Genomic DNA, 16,123 nt, shown 5'->3' with positions numbered 1-16,123 from the left:
CACAAAAAAACACGTTCAGCCTTTACCTATTTAGGAAAATGCCTTTTAACTAGTCGCTTCCTGCTTACTTACTTCCCCGTTTTCTGGATATTTGGATTTGTTGTGAAGGATGTATGGAGTTAGGGCTTTTTTTTATTTGGTGTCAAAGGAGATGATACTAACGCCCGGGGCACCGACGACTGATCATGCGATCGAGTCCAAGGCCGTAAGAAACACCGAGAAGGATTCGTCGTTTGCACGCATGCGGTGTCTAAGTACCCAAGGCGGTAGGGGAGGATCCGGTTTTTTATTGCTTACATGCTTTGCTTAAAACGGGGGAGCGCCGTGATGGCGCAATGGTTGTGGGATGGAGTGTGGGAGCATATGAAGATGCAGTGGTTTGTGTAGGACATGGAGATGTGGAAGAGTGCAGATAACGGACAACACGCAAAGAAGATTTTCGTGAGCAAGAATGGATTCAACAAGTCACAACACGACAGAAAGAAAAGAAGGATGAGGGCGCTATTTCTCCCGATACGCCAGGTTGGTTCAGGCCCATCAAACGCCCAGATATGCGTACTATACCCCCCGATACAGAAAACACGTGACAACAAAAGGCCCGAGAAAGAGATAGAAGAAAACCGAAAGCAGAAATAAAAGATAACAACGGATCCCTCAGACCTCAAGTCCTCCAACCATGTAGAACAGCAAGTAAGCCTCGGCAGCGAGAACCTCTGCCTCACTGACCAGCACGACCTTGCTATCGTCAAACATGAACCAATCGCTTCCTTCGCGGCTGTAGCTGATATAGTGCCCAGATTCCATTTTGCCCTTGTGCACAATGACGCTGCTGAGTTCGTACACAAGAGCGTTCGCAGGGCTGTTGATGTTGTAATTTGTCACGGGGATACCGGATGCCTTTGCCGCGCGCAGGGCGGCCTTGTGGGCAGCGGTGTAAGGATAGATATCTAGCTTGACTGGGAAGCGAACGGGTGTTTCAATCTTGGAGGATGTGGATTTGGTGTGCTCGAAGCGCTGGAATTGCATGTTAGTTTATCGGACAAAGATGGTTCGAAGAATTTGGGTGACGGTACCTTGAGGTGGATGGATAGCACAGGTGGTAATCGCTTGATGCTGAGTTGCTTGGTGGCATTCTGTGGGCTGTCACAATTCCTACATGTGTATTCTGCTGAGCCGAGTTTCTCTTTTGCGGTAAAGCGCTCGAGACAGTCGCGGAGATCCAAAGGCGTTTCTTCGCCCCTTTCGGCGTTCATCTTTCGCTTCTTGCTTTGGATCCGTACGTCGAGACTGAGGTCCATGTAAGGATCCTGTGCTGTGGTAACATTTCGGCAGCTGTCGCATGTTACTGTGCTTGACAGCTTCCCACAGAATGTCTGATGTATAATACATTTGCAGTCCTCCGAATCGTCCGTTGATCCGCCGTTCGCAAGATGCAGGGTATTGAGTATAAATTGCATGTACTCGTGGGCATCTTGCTGTTGGTAACCTGCAAGAGCCTCTCCCGCTAGCCAGCTTCCCATAAGCATGCTGACAGCGCCAAAGCCTTCTGTCTTCTCGGCCGAATGGAACTCGACAAACATTTCGTCGAGTGCGCAGCTCACGCACGACTCCTTCTCACAATCTGTTTGCTTATGCCCCTCAGAGAGGTAGAAATTGCGTATGAAAGGGTTGTGGACAAGCGTTTGTAAAATGACGCTCATGAAGCATGTCTGACCCATGTTGTAGAGACCGCGCAGGCCTATGGCTCGGCAGGGGAGAAAGGTCGAATTGCTGATGACGAGTTTATGGTCCTCAGTCGTAGTCGTGTCTTCGTATTTTCGCTTCTTGCCTGTGATATCGTCAGTCGACTGGTGTCGCTCCAGGCTGTGTTGCGATGATATGCGCACCCTTCTGTAGCCTCAGGATCTCCAGCGCCTCGTCGTATATAAAATCCTGGCAGTTACCGCAGTATACATTGCCATCGCGCGATTCAACAGCTGGTGCGCGTTAGCCTTTGCGCATCCCGCGCATGATGCGGCACCTACAGAAGCAGTGCGATTTGGTCTCAAAGTGTAGATCGCGGTCGGCCTCGGTCATGATGTTGGGACACTGCAAGCACAAGAACAATGGCTTGAGTGATACGGTGGGTTTCGAATCCGTTGTCGCATTATACGTCTGGGCTATTATACTCGGTTTCTCGTGGATGTTCTGGAGGATGGCCCGGTAGTGCTGGAGCGTCTGCTTGCGCGCGTTCTCGAACATTTCGCCCATGTGCTCTGGCTGGTCGTCAGCGCCGTCTGGGTGTGCGTGATGAAGCAGCGGCCTTACCACAGCCATACTCGATATGCGCCATCTGGCTGCTAGGCACGATGTTACCCTTCGCATTCTTAACAATCTTGGGCGACGCCAGTGCCGACGCCTTGGGGGCGACTGCTATCGTGTCCATGGTGCCGACTGAGAAGCAATGTAGAATCGAGTGTGTGCGCCTTTAATCCCACATACTGGAAGCGCAAGATATAGGCCTAGCCAGCCGTCGCAATGCGCAACGTGGGAGGGGGTATTCTGGGGTTGCGGGAGGCGGACCTGCATAGTACCAATCGCGTCGAGCAGGAGATGCGTCACTAGCGCATCTCTCGGGACCTTGACCACTCATTCCGATTCCGATTACCACTCTCGAAACTTCCTTCTTCAAGAATGGTCATAGATTTGATAACGGTCGTATTTTTTCCGATATTCGCAGTGTTTTGCTCGCTTGTAGCACGTCTTTACCATGGATTGGACATTCCCTATTTGTCATTCGAGGCCGTTGGCAGTACCCTATTGACAAGAAGAATGGGCGCAAATTAATGTCGGAGTATGCATACACAATTGCAGAGCCACAAGTGCCTACTCATGGAACAAAATTTCGGACAGTATTCTGGTAATTCACAAGCATCGTCTTCCAGGCGTGTTAGATGGGTAATTCACAGATGATTCAGTAAAACTTCACACCAACATGCCCATGACTCGTATAGCCGATATACATGCAAGGTACATGTACCGAGGCCGCTTCTCAACTCACACCCCCGCCTCCGAAGCTTCCTGTAAGAATAAAGAGGAGTGTAAATCCAAACAGTAGCCATCGCATCACACAGTGGAAGACATATCCCAATTTCTGGACTGCTGAGATATACATATATAAATAATTCCTCTCAAACACACCTCAGAATCCAACACTGCCCCATTGCACAACCCAGCACGTCCGGATCGCCTTGAGAGAAAAAACATACCAACAATGCCACCCAACTCTTTCCTCCCGGAATCAAACACATCCCTAGCATACACTACCCCTTGCTCCCCTCCCCATCTAACCCACACACCCGTCCCCACACCATCTCCCAACGAACTCTTGATAAAAGTCCATGCCGCAGCCATAAATCCCGTCGACATACAACTATGGGGAAATCCTGTTGTAGGCTGGCTGGCTGGTAAAAAAGAGAAGGGAATAGGGCGGGATTACTCGGGCGTGATAGTTGCGGTGGGTAAGGAGGTGAAGAAGCAAGGGAGGTGGGAAGTCGGGGATGAAGTGTTTGGGTTGTATAATAAACCTGTACGTTACTCCCTTCTTATTTCCCATTTCCCTGAAAATTCCTCTATTCTCTGTCCCTCAAAAGTGTACAAGGGTAGATTCCAGTTTTGCATCTCCGTCCCTTTTTTTTTATACAGAAAGAAAACAAGTGCAGAAATTACATTCCATACCCTCAACTAACCTTCCAACACCCAAAAAAAAAGACTGCAGAAGGAACATTCACCCACTACCTCCTCGTCTCCCCCACCACCTCCCCCCTCGCCAAAAAACCGCCTTCCCTACCCCACCCCTCCGCAGCCGCCATCCCCCTCGTCGCCCTAACCGCCTTCGCCTGCCTCTCCTGGCTCCCCTCTTCCCCTAGCTCCCCCAACCACCCCTACCGCATCATCATCTCCGGCGCAAGCGGGGGCGTAGGGACCCTGTGCATGCAACTCGCCAAGCGCCTGTACGGCAGCCACATCACAGCCATCTGCTCATCGCGCAACGCGCAGTTTGTGCGCGATCTCGGTGCCGACGAAGTTATCAGTTACACTTTTCAAGACGTACGGAAAACACTACTTGAAAAAGTGGAAAAAGATGGTGCAGCGTACGATTTGTACGTCGATTGCGTGGGCGGGACAGACGTGTTTGACTATTGGACGCAGCTGCTGCAGAGACGCGGGGCGTATGCTACGATTGTGGGGGATAAGACGGAGAGGACGGCGATGGGGGGGCCGCTGACGTATTTTACTTATCCGAGACAGGTGGCGAGGTATGTTAGGGGGTGGCTTGTTGGACCGCGGTATGCGAATGTCATGTTGTTTGATAAGAGTGAGTGTTTGGAGCAGGTGGCGGAGTTGGTGGAGAGGGGGGAGGTGAGGGTTGTGGTGCAGGATGTTGTCAAGGGGATTTTGGGTGAGAAGACGTATGGGGAGGCGTGGGAGAGGGTTAAGGGGGAGATGGTGGGAGGAAGGGTTAGGGGGAAGATTGTTGTTGATGTGTCTAGTTAGAGAGAAGGGAGAAAGAGAGAGAGAGAGAGAGAGAGAGAGAGAGAATTTATTGGTGGTGCACAAAGTAATGTTTCATTTGGCTAACAAAGTATGGATAAATGAGGTGTTGAGAAGAGAAAAGTCCTTGTTCTACTGCCTTGACTTGGTCCCTTCTATACTACAAGCCTTCTACCATAGCTACCCCTCTCTAGCACTGAAGCTTGGCTGGGCCGGGGATCTTGTACTGACCGTTACCAGTGGGCTGACCTTGAGAGTTGTAGATGCTGACTTTGATACCAGCATCATCGGCCCGGTAAGCGCCAGGGAAGCTGACAGTGGTTCCAGTCTTTGATCCTGATGCCGAAACGTTGACTTGAGCACATCCCTGTGAAAATGTTAGTAAAGGTTTAGTTGCATACAGTCTCAATTCCTTACAATGTAGAACTGTGCACCGCCAACGGAGCTAGCGCTGTGGAGCGCAATCAGCTCAGCTCGCACGAGATACTGGCCTGAAGCAATGCAGGATGGCACGGTGAACTCGGTCCATCCGTTGTTGGAGATCATGCGGTCAACTCCCCAGGTAGAGCCTTGAAGACCGTCCTCGGCGACCTTGAACCATTGTAGGCCAGAGGGGGAGGCACTGGCTGCGTTGGAGACCTTGGCCATGTAGAAGATGGAGGGACCCTTGTGCGACTTGGCAATGGGGTGGTCTGGGTCGTTGGCACCTCTGTTAGGGGTTAGTTATGGATCAGTCTAGAGTGTAGGATTGCAAAACGTACTGGGCTCCTCCAACAACATGGCCCCACTGGACACCAACCCTGTCACCGCCCCTGACATCAATGACCTTGCTCGAAGAAGAGACACCGGTGTTGCAGGCCATGGCACCATCGTTGACGTTGGTGATGGGGTTGTTGGACGAGGCGACACGAATACCGTTGCCTAGACCAAAGTCCTGACCGTTGACGCGGACACGCTGGGCAATGGTGTGGGCCGACCCAAGAGCGGGCAGCAGAGCAATGGCAGCAGCGAAGAACTTCATGTTGAAAGAGTGGATGAATGTGTAGTGGTGGTGAATGAGTGGTAAGGCAAGGTGAGGTGCCTTATTCTGTCGCCTTGCCCATCTCTTATATAGTCAGTCGTTCACGGTTGCCATGATACACAAGATACTGCCCATTTCAAGACGGTGAGGCCAAGCCTTGCCGTTGTCTACGTCAATCGCTGGGCTGCAATCTATTCACGCCACATGGGAACAAGAGCGAAATGGCGTGCAGGAGTTGGCATGCACTCCAGGCTTTCTCTTACGGTAGTTCCGGTGGTGGCTGTCACCAACCTCCCAATTAGGGACATGGCATTTAATCTAGTGGAGCAGATGGACGATTGTGCCTAGGCGCCGATATATGGCGTTTCGAAATAAATGCGCCATGTAATCAAGCACCCGGCAAGCATTGCTTGGCAGTGGCATTTGTGTGCTGTCGGTTAATATATATCCGCGACAAAGGCCCGTGAGTGAGGCCTCATGACCGGTTTCTGGAAGCGGCCATATGCCATGACTTGTGCATCGTGCTCTTTCTTTGATGTTTACTGTTCAGGAAAACAATGTGTGTGGTGGTGTTGATTTGACTGCAAATGGGCTTTGGGTTTTAGTTCTTCGTCTTCAGGTTAGATGTACATGTTTAAATGCTGATAGGGGCAGTTGTGCATACTACTTATGAGACGGAGCGCTGCTTGTTGAGCCGGCTCCGCGGCGAGTACTTCGCCAATCTCGTTTGCATACAAACTAAGTCCCCATGCAACCCGGAGGCGGTATGCCATGTCCAAGAGCAGGTGGCGGAGCGAAAGGTGAGTATAAGCGAGAAGAGGTACAATATCTTGATGGACATATAAAGGGGAGTGAGTGTACAGCCGCCGTCATTTGCAAGGTAGTCGGGCATCATGTGCAACGTCTTGTTTGGGAGCGGTGCGTGGTAGACAGTTGGGGGCCGGAAGTGGAAGGTGTTTGATATGCTTTTCCTTGGGCGATTAGCGGTTCCATGCTGGCTGGTATGGTCGAGGGCACTAGGCGAGATGCATTACAGTCACAGGTGTATTTTCTCTGTGCTGGCCAATCACGGGGGCGGAAATTGCAAATGCTGCACTAGAGCACGAGGCACTGGCCACGCTGCATTTGCTGCAGCTATTCCTACCCGAATACATACTACATATGTACGTATATACCGAGCAAGTCACGGGTTTTGCCTTGCAGGTTCAACTGCACGCAATCTTGGACCTGCAGCTTGGGGAGCAGTGGTCATCTTGGTGCATCTCATAGATGACGACACTGGAACGGGTCTAATGCTCGGGTTTCTTGGTTGCTTTGACTAGCCATGGCACTTGGGTTTAGGGTAGCATTAGGATGAGGAGTCTATCTGGCATAGTGATAGCCGTATTCGCTCTGATCTGCAGAACCATGTCTCCAACTGCAACTGCAACTCCGTCCTGGACCGGCACGTTCGGCTGATTTTCTTCTCCCCCACTCCGTCTCCACGTGTTTGAGCAACGAGTACTTCCATACATACATTTATAGTCTATAGGTGTCGACACGGATGCATCTATAGCACACTCAATCCGGGATGCGATGAATGCTCGATTGGCTAGGCAACGACCTCGATCAGTATACATGTATTCATACATACACACATATATATATATGTAATGCGTTGTTGGCAATGGTGGTGCAAGCACATGTGTGGCGACTCGGAAGACTGCGCAACCGGACGGCCTCGACCAGCCATGCTGATAGGCCAGAGGGAGAGCAGCGCCACAGACTAAGGCTCGAGTCGGGCAGATTTGGCTGGTCTGTCGCATCTGCGCAATGACGATGACGCTCGTGTGTTGTGCATTACATCACTCGGGGACCTTGAATATGTCTTCTCGCTGCCACAAAGCCGCCCGCCGCCAGGCCTTATACCCCTTTGCTGCCGGTCCCTGACACTCGGTGCAAGTAGCTACTCGACAGAATCATTCACCTGGAGTGTGCGCCCATTTTTGCCCAACATTGACGCACCTGCATGCTGATCTACACTGTACATCAACACTCCCGTACCGTCCATTCGACTTTGTTCCCGTTCGCGCCCCACGCAATCTCCGCCCTGGCCTCCCCGCCGCCTCCCTTGGCACGACCCTGTACGTCACCACCAGCCACAGAACCCGCGCGGCACTTCTTCTCCCTGTGAACCCTTTCCTCCGTATATCAGCCAGGGTCCACCCCCGCTGCCCGCTTGCCTTCTATACTGTCTCCCCCCCCCCCCGAAGCCTGCCATCCTGTCAACTATCCGACATGGCCATGCAGCGACCAGTGACGCCCTCGGCCTCCTACCAATCCGTGCCACAGGTCGACGATCCAGCCCACCTCGGCCGGGGATACGGCACTGGCACCAACGACTTCGCGTCCTCTCCACCAGCAATTCACTATGACCGCTCGCGCCTCGGCAGGTTCGAGGAAGACTTCGACGCACCCACTCGGGGCACTTCAGTCATTGACGGCGACATGCACCCGCGCTCCTCCTCGCGCTCCTCCACCCTGAACCAGGGCCTCACGCCTTCACGCGGTGGTACCTTGAAGAAGAAGGGCTCCATAAAGAGGAGCGGCAGTCTCAAGCGCAGTGGAAGCAGAAAGTCCCTGCACGCTGGCAGCATTCGCGGCGTGGCCATCGACGACCAAGAACGTGGCTACGATCGCGAGAATAGTGTCTTCCACACACCCGTCCCTACCAAAGGCTCACCTACCGAAATCCTAGCAGAGCGCTTTCAAAGTATGTTGTCATTTGGCCCATGGTTGAACTGCTCACTAACATGTCGCAGCCTGGCGCAAGTTCCTAAAAGATCTCATTACCTATTTCCGAGAGGTCGCTGCTTCCTATGAACACCGGGCCAAGTCGCTCCTCAAAGTCTCCAACATAATCAACAACACCAATGCGCCCTCTGCGCTCCTCACCGAGGGAGGTCTGAATGATGCCAACCGCATACTCCGCGATTTCCACAAGCAGGCAATCGCTGAAGCCAACAAGGCCCGGGACGTGGAGACAGACGTCATCAACCAACTCAGTAGTCTTCGCGCCGACCTGGCGCAAAAGATCAAGGAAATCAAGTCTCTTTCAGGAGACTTCAAAAACAATGTTGAGAAGGAAAAGGAAATTACCAGAAAATGTGTGACAGCACTTGAGGAAGCCCTCGCAACAGCTGAGGCAGACCCTACAGCTGCTGCTGGCAAGGGTGACCCATATGTCGTCCGCTTGGGCGTCGAGCGACAGGTAGAGAGGCAGATTGACGAGGAGAACTACCTACACAGGGTGAGTGGCTGCACTTACACAGAAACTATACCAATCTAATCAAGATAGGCCTACCTTAACATTGAAAACTCTGGTCGCGAACTCGAGTCGATTGTCGTTGGTGAAATCCAAAAGGCCTACAATGCTCTAGCCAGCATTCTTAAGCGCGAAGCTGACGAGCAGTACACTACGGTTGAAAGACTGCGGAATGGCCCAATTGCCATGCCCCGTGACCTCGAATGGAGCAAGTTTGTAAGAAGCGATCCTCACTTTGTCGACCCCGACCTGCCATTGCGTAAACTCGAGGACATCCAGTATCCCGGCAAATATCACCCAGCCACCACAGAGGTTAGGGCCGGCATGCTCGAGAGAAAGAGCAAGTACCTCAAATCATACACCCCAGGCTGGTAAGCATTTCCTTTTCTTCAACATGACCCCCGCCCCCCCCTCTAACAAGCACAGGTATGTCTTGTCACCAACTCATCTCCACGAATTTAAATCTGCCGATCGTATCTACACTCAGCCTCCAGTCATGTCCCTGTATCTGCCAGACCAGAAGCTTGGTTCTCGTTCCCAGCCCAGAAGTTCCTCCCACAAATTCGTTATCAAAGGCCGCCAAGCTGGATCCATGCACCGCGGCCATACTTGGGTATTCCGGGCCGAGACTTATGATACAATGGTAGCCTGGTTTGAAGATATCAAGGCCTTGACAGAGAAGAGTGGCGAAGAGCGCAACGCTTTTGTTCGTCGACACGCAAGTGTTAGGAGCACCAGCGCTGGCAGCGCCCGCTCGGCCAGCTCCGACGGCGGTCTCGAGGAAGACGAGGCAGACGCCGTTCCATTTTCCGCCAACCAGTCATTGAAAGATCAGGCCAGGGACCAGTCCTCGACACGACCTTCACGACCTACACGACCTTCTCCAGGTGGGCGATTTCCGTCTGATTTAATGGTCAACCGTAACTTACAAGCGCCCCTCTCGCCATCTAGTGGAAGTTCGGAGGTCAATTATGATTTAACAACGGCATCTGGGGGCCCGCCACAAGAAATGCACCCCATGTATCTCGCGCACGAAACAGCCCACCAGCCCCTTGAGCCTATGCAACACGCGCAGTATGCCCAGCCAAACCAGCAACAACCGCAATACACGCACGAAAATCCATACGCTACCCAGCAATCGTATGCACCTGCAGCCCACGACTACCCTGTTCAGCCTGTCCAATCTGAGAGCTACCATCCATTCTACTCTGAAAACGACCAGTCCCTTCAACGCCACGATAGTAACAACTATGGTGAATGGATTGCGCCCGCCGCTGGAGGAGCAGCAACTGCAGCCCTAGCAAATGAAGCATATCGGAAGAAACAATTGGCCCAGCAACACGCAGAAGCTCGACAGCAAGAATTGAACGGGCAGTTTCAGACGATGAACTATCCAGGAGACCGTTCTGCCCCCGTCCCTGAGCAATACCCAGGTGAGATCAGGCCTGATCAAATAGATGATACCGGTTACATTGCACCCGATGTGCAACCAACACCTACACCAATCGTTGTTCCTATCATGGACAATCAGACCCATCCTCAGCACACCAATGGTACCGAATCACCAGTCACTACGTCGTCTTTTTTAGGCGAGTCTGAGGTAGGCGCCGCCCCTACCTCTGGCAAGACTGTCAATGGCGGCCCTGTTCCTGTTGAACTGGTAGACACTGCCGAGGAAATGGCATACCCTGGAATGGTCAAGCGGACGGGTACCGACTTCAGTGTTAGCGATCTCCATGTTCCGGGTCAGTATCCTAGGACCAGTATCAGTGATGCCACAATCACCCCAAGGGTACCTAACGGGGTTGCAACAACGCAGTAGCTTATGGCATCGCTGAGGCACGACTGATTGTATCATGTGTATGAGTATGTTGACTGGGTTATGGATGACGAACTATATGACTGAGTCTACGGGTATATGGTAACAGGCTGGGAATGGTTTTGGAACTGGAGGCTTTTAGCCAAGGACATGGGCATGGGATACACGCAGGCAGTTTTTTCTGTGGGCAACCTTGTTTTTGCGATTTCTCTTCTTCTCGCTTCTGAGTGAGAGCTTTACACACTCGTTGCGGACTTTTCTTCTACCGCTCCCCTCGTGCCATTGATACCCTATGCAATATTCCCCCTTCTAGATAGCCTTTTATGTCTTTGTTTTGCAATTGAATCATTTGTAGGTTTGATGTGTAGTTGTCACAAGTCATTTACAAATGTCCGTGTAAGAATGTATACAGATCCTTCTGACTTGAAAACAAGCGCTCTTGAAACCTCGATGCGTTCTGTCTCTCCAACTACACATCCCTGAGTCAACACCCTAACGGAGGGTAATACAAAGCCGGGTTTCACACTTCAAGTCGCAACGGAGATATTATCCAAGAGTCATTGAAGAATTTATGCGTTGACAACCCATCTAGCATACTGAATCAACCAACCCCCACCTCATGAAACACACACCCAAGAAGAAAAAGAAAGAAAAAGTACCCACAAACCTTGCACCTTCTGTAACACAAGCCACTCGTGTTCGGCCTCGGTAAAGCACACCTCATATTAATTACCCGACACCGTTGCTATGCGCCATTACTCAGATCTCAGAAGTTTCCTTCAGCATCGCCATGGGTGATGGCCTGTGTGTTCTAGAAGGCCAGATGAAACACATGCTTGTGGGGTACGCGAAAAAGAAAAGAAAGAGAGGCCAAACCCGAGTCTGGATTCTATCGATAGTAGAAACAAGAAAAAATAAAATTAAATCGATATGTAGTGTAAGCACCGATGCCAAGGCCTCCCCCCCCCTGGATTGATGAAAGAACAGTATGTTCTTGGAAGTTTTTTAGTGTTGTATTACCGTGCATATGCAAAAAAAACGACTATTTCGTACGTACGTTACGTACATTGGGTGAAAGTTATGTAAAAGGAGGGGGAAAAAAATGCACAGAGGCATAGTAGTGCAACGTAGGACTGCAAGCTGGCGGCTGCGCCTCACGTCACCCCTTTTGATTGCTCGAGTACGAGATAGGAGAAGCAGGAGAGAGAAAGGGAGAAGGTTTGCGCCTCATTTGACTACGACTACGACTACGACTACTCTACTCTCAATCCATGTGAGAGTTTCTAGTAGTAACTTGTCAAGCCACACACACACACACCCCCATAGTACATGTAGTATAGTATACTACTCTGTGGTACTATTGAACCAACCTATGCAAACCCAGCTACTGCCTAAAGCCCTAAAAAAGCTTATTACTTTATTACTTGCATAGTGAGTAGCATAAGTAAAGCCACAACCCTTTCCTCCCCCTGGCCTAGCCAACAGATTCCCCAGTGTTAATCTCCGCACAAAACACCGATTTTCTCACGTGTATGTGTGTGGTGAACAGCCCTTATTTCCCTGCACAGGAGTGGTTGTGGGTGTCTCGATTCTCTGGGAATAAAGTCATTATTTTCATCACACCCCCTTATGTTAGTTAGAACGAAGAGAGGCTGGGTTAGCCATGCCCGTCACTTGGGGGCGAGGCGCTAGTAGGAGTGTTTTAGTGCGGTGTTTGCACAGCCACTACTGGACTACTGGGGTGTGGGTGGTTACGTGGACCTTTATGTACGCAGTACGCGGATTGGATGGGGTAATGAGAGTGAGTGTGAGAGAGAGAGTAGTACTGTGTAGGAAGTTTTTTGCGAAAGTGGGTTGTATGGATAGAGGTTCCGGATTCTTTGTTTTTGATGGGGGGTTGTGGGGAGGAAGGGGAGATGTGGTAGGTGGGTGTGGTGTCACGCGATTATGGGGTGGTGTGCTTGTGAGATACGAAGGATGATGGCTTTTGGACTTGATTTTCCCTATTTCGCGGGGCTTGATTTGGATTGTTTCTACTACGTGGTAGGAGATAGAGAAGAGGTGAGTGGGTTGGGGTTGAAACGGGGTACATAATCAAGTGACAATGACGAAACAAGTTCATGTCGCAATGAACCATGGTAGATGCGACTGATATGCTCAGGGCTGGCGAGAAAAGCCGGGGACAGGGGAGAGACAGAGAGAGCAATGCATATTTAGTGATTGGCGGAAAATGTCACAAAGACCAAAAGACAAGAAGAAGAGGAAAAGACTGACCATCTAGCACTGCCCTTCACCCAATGATTACATGTAAGAAACGGGAACAAAGGCCCGGTAGTAACCATGGTCGTTTAACCTCCCCCCCCGTGACACCATCTCGCGCTCACCAAACCCATCCCTCCCCAAACTCATTCCTCACCAGCAACCCGCGTTTCTCCCTAGTATTGTTTACTCGTACCTTACACCTCCCCCCACCTACCAAGAAAAAAAAGACCAAGACCAAGGAAACCCCCCCTCCCTCCGCCTCAAACAACGTCATGCACAACCCATGTCCATGTACCCTCTAAACCCAAACCACCTTCCCAAAGCCGTAACAATCCCCAAGTTTAAGCCTCACATACGCGTTGCGCGCGCACAACCCCAAGCATTCAAACCCGCGCCCCTCAACGCATAACCCCGAAAAGTCTTGAATTTTGCCCTAGCCCCCTCGCCAGCCAGGACTAACAAACACACGTGGGTAAAAATCGTTTCCCCCTTCTCCCTTCTCCAAAGCGCCCAAGAACCACAAACGGGGAGCGCACGCACGCGTGCGAAAAAAACAACAACAACGCGCGCATCGTCATCTTAGTTAGTCAAGTCCTAGGTTAATCCCCGATGTATACAACTACATATTCAAAGTCATGTACTATAAGATAAGCAACAAGCAATAAGAATGTTTACATTATCGATTTTTTTTTAGTTTTTATTTTTAGGAATAGAAAAAAAAGGAGAGAGAGAAAGAAAGAGAGAGAGAGAGATGAAAAGATGGGAAAGCGGGAAACGGACAAGGGCAAAGAAAAATGGGGACGAATACGTAGATGTGTAGGGATATATGCATGTCAATAGTATAGGTACAGTAAGACGGGTGTGATGACGACGACTTTTGTGTGTGCGTGTACTAACCCGGCCGCGTCCCTTTCCTTCCCATCTCCCCGTAAGGCTGAAAGTTCAAGCCTTGGCCTTTTGTTTTCCTTTTACTACCCCTGTTCCTTTCCTCTTCCTCTCGTTCCTAGCTCTGCCTTGCTAATATGCCTTGCTATGCGGGTGACCCGGCACCCGGGTCTAACGGACTCTCTAGTGAAAGAGAGAGAGACCAGAGAGGCAGAGGAAAAGACGCGTGCGAGGAAGAATACGAGTGATCAAAGAAGGGTCGTAACAAAATACGGTCGTGTGACCTGTGTATGACACACCAATAGCTATTCTACGTAATCAATAAAGTCGCCGTACTCGCTCTGTACCCAATCGTAGCTATCCACATAACACATGCTTCACTCCATGCTCTTGCTGTTCCATAGGACCTGCTGTTGATTTGAATTTTTTGTATTGGCCGAGACGATAGAGTAGACTATTGGGCGCCTGTTGGATCGGCTACTACTACATGTTGACAGCGCACGCGGGCGTGTCTGTTTTGAGATTTTAGGTTTTTGCTGATTTTTTGGGATACAAAGGAGCGGCAGGACAGAAACTAATGTCCTTGAAATGGTGGTTGGGGGGTAAGGAATGTGGTGGACGTAAGATTACCGTCCGGTATAACAAAGAACAAGATATAAGGGATGAACCTTGGTGCCCGCAATGTATGTGCGCCAAATGTTAAGTTTGTAAAGTTGCCCAATTCAATTGCCCGGTATCTAACACCCCACGAACGCCCAGATGGAAAAGAAGAAAAAATGTGATAAAAAAGAACAAAGAGGATCGGGATATAACACGAAGAGGGACAAAAACTCTGCTACTACAAATCTTTCCTGTCCTCGTTCAATTCTGGCTCAAGGTGTATCCGTCATATACTGAATAGTAACGGGCTAAATCGCAAGATGATTCTTACTCTCGTCGTCAATGCGTGGTCGCGCACACCGTAGTGCGAGACATGAGGTGAAGGAGATTAGGTGTGTGCGGTATCGAGGGTATTGAGGTTTTGTTCGTCAGCGACTCCAACCGTGGGAAGGGCTGAGGTGAAGAGCGCAATCGTTGTGCGCAGTGTCTCTTATTTTGGCGCTCATACATTGGTCACCTGGTATAATGTTAGCATGTAGTCACGAGGGCGTTCTGGCATGTCTTGCTTACCTTCAATATCCGCCTCGAGTAGTCCTCGTTGTCTGCGATACTGCCGTTGCTCTGCCTTCGGTCCATGAAGCTCGGGTCCAGACGAGAGTCATTCATGGACGAATTGCTCGTGTGCAGCTTGCCACTGCCAACGAACGAGTTAACATTGGCGGCGTTGCGACGGTAGTCTTCTTCAGCCTGCTGTTGACGTCTCCGGCGCAACAAGAACCAAACACCGAACAGAATAGCTGCCAGTCCTAGCATTCCGACAACGACGCCCACTGCGATGGCGACTGTGTTGGGCTTGTCATCCTGTGGAGGTGGCTGAACCGGAACGGCGGTGGCACTGGCAACTGCAGTGGATGATGGCGCAGTGCTAGATGTCTTTGGTGCTGATGAGCTGCTGCTGGATGATGATGATGGCTGAAAGTAGTCGACTTGGTTCCTGGTGTTACCGGTGAGGACAACCCACAGAAGATTCTTACCACCACCTGGGAGGGATTAGCATGGCGCACATAAGAGTATTTTACATGGTTGACTTACAGCCAGAGGTGTCATCACCATTACATGTGGTGCTACATGTGTCGTTCTTGACTTGCCATTCTTTGGCAGGGATTTCATCTCCACACCAACAGTTTTCACCGTCGGACAAACCCATGACGTCCTTGTCGAGTTGCAGACAGACCAGTTGGCAGTTACCCGGTGATTGGAAGTTGTAAGAGCCGTGGTTCTCGAGTGGTAAGCCAGTCTCGAAGCAGCCGATGCTGGTCATGGCACTGGCGGGCTTTGTGACGGTGGGTGTTGTGATGGGGTTCTTGATGGTTGGGGAGCCAGCTTCGGCAGAGGCCATGGCGACAATGGAAGCCGCTGCGAGAGCGGAGGCAAATCTGAAGGAGACCATGGTGGTGGACTGGTAGGCTGGTCCTGTGACGATGGGTGTGGTGCTTCGGCGGTCCGGTCAACGGCGTGTCAGTTGACCGTAGGGGTGCTTGAGTGCGAGTGTCGCACTTTTGGTCTTTGCGCAAGGGCGTCTACACATGCAAGGCCTCAGTAGGCAGTGCCTGGATGGGCCGCGGGATGAGGCGGTCGACGGGTTGATGGACGGAGATGAGGGCGAGACTGCGGTTGGTGTTGGACGTTTGGGCGGCGT

At 51.1% G+C, this 16,123-nt stretch overlaps 5 protein-coding genes across 5 annotated transcripts; 2 read left to right on the top strand and 3 right to left on the bottom strand.

The window, feature by feature from the left end:
- Positions 1–162: 162 nt before the first annotated feature.
- COCSADRAFT_33584 (uncharacterized protein) lies at positions 163–2,537 on the bottom strand. Its single transcript, XM_007697388.1, has 5 exons — positions 2,308–2,537; positions 2,025–2,255; positions 1,887–1,976; positions 1,074–1,828; positions 163–1,014 (listed from the first exon to the last, which is right to left on the bottom strand). Exons 1-5 carry the CDS (start codon positions 2,423–2,425, stop codon positions 655–657), a joined length of 1,554 nt encoding a protein of 517 aa, XP_007695578.1. The 5' UTR covers positions 2,426–2,537; the 3' UTR covers positions 163–654.
- A 544-nt stretch (positions 2,538–3,081) lies between these two features.
- COCSADRAFT_350418 (uncharacterized protein) lies at positions 3,082–4,629 on the top strand. Its single transcript, XM_007698054.1, has 2 exons — positions 3,082–3,568; positions 3,751–4,629. The coding sequence occupies exons 1-2, from the start codon at positions 3,254–3,256 to the stop codon at positions 4,534–4,536; spliced, it is 1,101 nt and encodes a 366-aa protein (XP_007696244.1). The 5' UTR covers positions 3,082–3,253; the 3' UTR covers positions 4,537–4,629.
- On the bottom strand, positions 4,593–5,754 carry COCSADRAFT_33583 (glycoside hydrolase family 61 protein). Its single transcript, XM_007697387.1, has 3 exons — positions 5,295–5,754; positions 4,951–5,242; positions 4,593–4,900 (listed from the first exon to the last, which is right to left on the bottom strand). The coding sequence occupies exons 1-3, from the start codon at positions 5,552–5,554 to the stop codon at positions 4,724–4,726; spliced, it is 729 nt and encodes a 242-aa protein (XP_007695577.1). The 5' UTR covers positions 5,555–5,754; the 3' UTR covers positions 4,593–4,723.
- A 2,038-nt stretch (positions 5,755–7,792) lies between these two features.
- COCSADRAFT_33580 (uncharacterized protein) lies at positions 7,793–11,128 on the top strand. The gene is made up of 4 exons (XM_007697386.1): positions 7,793–8,306; positions 8,356–8,843; positions 8,892–9,229; positions 9,285–11,128. The coding sequence occupies exons 1-4, from the start codon at positions 7,832–7,834 to the stop codon at positions 10,678–10,680; spliced, it is 2,697 nt and encodes an 898-aa protein (XP_007695576.1). The 5' UTR covers positions 7,793–7,831; the 3' UTR covers positions 10,681–11,128.
- Positions 11,129–14,522: 3,394 nt separating this feature from the next.
- On the bottom strand, positions 14,523–16,076 carry COCSADRAFT_275783 (uncharacterized protein). Its single transcript, XM_007698053.1, has 3 exons — positions 15,517–16,076; positions 14,995–15,464; positions 14,523–14,941 (listed from the first exon to the last, which is right to left on the bottom strand). Exons 1-3 carry the CDS (start codon positions 15,872–15,874, stop codon positions 14,927–14,929), a joined length of 843 nt encoding a protein of 280 aa, XP_007696243.1. The 5' UTR covers positions 15,875–16,076; the 3' UTR covers positions 14,523–14,926.
- Between the last annotated feature and the right edge of the window lie 47 nt (positions 16,077–16,123).

The sequence above is a fragment of the Bipolaris sorokiniana genome (assembly GCF_000338995.1).
Source record: "Bipolaris sorokiniana ND90Pr unplaced genomic scaffold COCSAscaffold_2, whole genome shotgun sequence".
NCBI classification, from domain to species: domain Eukaryota; kingdom Fungi; phylum Ascomycota; class Dothideomycetes; order Pleosporales; family Pleosporaceae; genus Bipolaris; species Bipolaris sorokiniana.
The sequence above is the reverse complement of the archived record's forward strand: the minus strand, read 5'-3'. Positions and strand labels throughout refer to the sequence as shown.

Bases quoted from the DNA above. Each gene is read 5' to 3' on its own strand.
- COCSADRAFT_33584 (XM_007697388.1), bottom strand. From the start codon at position 2,425: ATGGACACGATAGCAGTCGCCCCCAAGGCGTCGGCACTGGCGTCGCCC. The intron at 1,977-2,024 runs GTAGGTGCCGCA...AACGCGCACCAG, and splicing joins GACCAAATCGCACTGCTTCT to CTGTTGAATCGCGCGATGGC. The intron at 1,015-1,073 runs GTACCGTCACCC...ATGCAATTCCAG, and splicing joins TGCTATCCATCCACCTCAAG to CGCTTCGAGCACACCAAATC.
- COCSADRAFT_350418 (XM_007698054.1), top strand. From the start codon at position 3,254: ATGCCACCCAACTCTTTCCTCCCGGAATCAAACACATCCCTAGCATAC. The intron at 3,569-3,750 runs GTACGTTACTCC...CCAAAAAAAAAG, and splicing joins TTGGGTTGTATAATAAACCT to ACTGCAGAAGGAACATTCAC.
- COCSADRAFT_275783 (XM_007698053.1), bottom strand. From the start codon at position 15,874: ATGGTCTCCTTCAGATTTGCCTCCGCTCTCGCAGCGGCTTCCATTGTC. The intron at 15,465-15,516 runs GTAAGTCAACCA...AATCCCTCCCAG, and splicing joins TGGTGATGACACCTCTGGCT to GTGGTGGTAAGAATCTTCTG.
- COCSADRAFT_33580 (XM_007697386.1), top strand. From the start codon at position 7,832: ATGGCCATGCAGCGACCAGTGACGCCCTCGGCCTCCTACCAATCCGTG. The intron at 8,844-8,891 runs GTGAGTGGCTGC...TAATCAAGATAG, and splicing joins AGGAGAACTACCTACACAGG to GCCTACCTTAACATTGAAAA. The intron at 9,230-9,284 runs GTAAGCATTTCC...TAACAAGCACAG, and splicing joins AAATCATACACCCCAGGCTG to GTATGTCTTGTCACCAACTC.
- COCSADRAFT_33583 (XM_007697387.1), bottom strand. From the start codon at position 5,554: ATGAAGTTCTTCGCTGCTGCCATTGCTCTGCTGCCCGCTCTTGGGTCG. The intron at 5,243-5,294 runs GTACGTTTTGCA...AACCCCTAACAG, and splicing joins CATGTTGTTGGAGGAGCCCA to AGGTGCCAACGACCCAGACC. The intron at 4,901-4,950 runs GTAAGGAATTGA...ACATTTTCACAG, and splicing joins GCGGTGCACAGTTCTACATT to GGATGTGCTCAAGTCAACGT.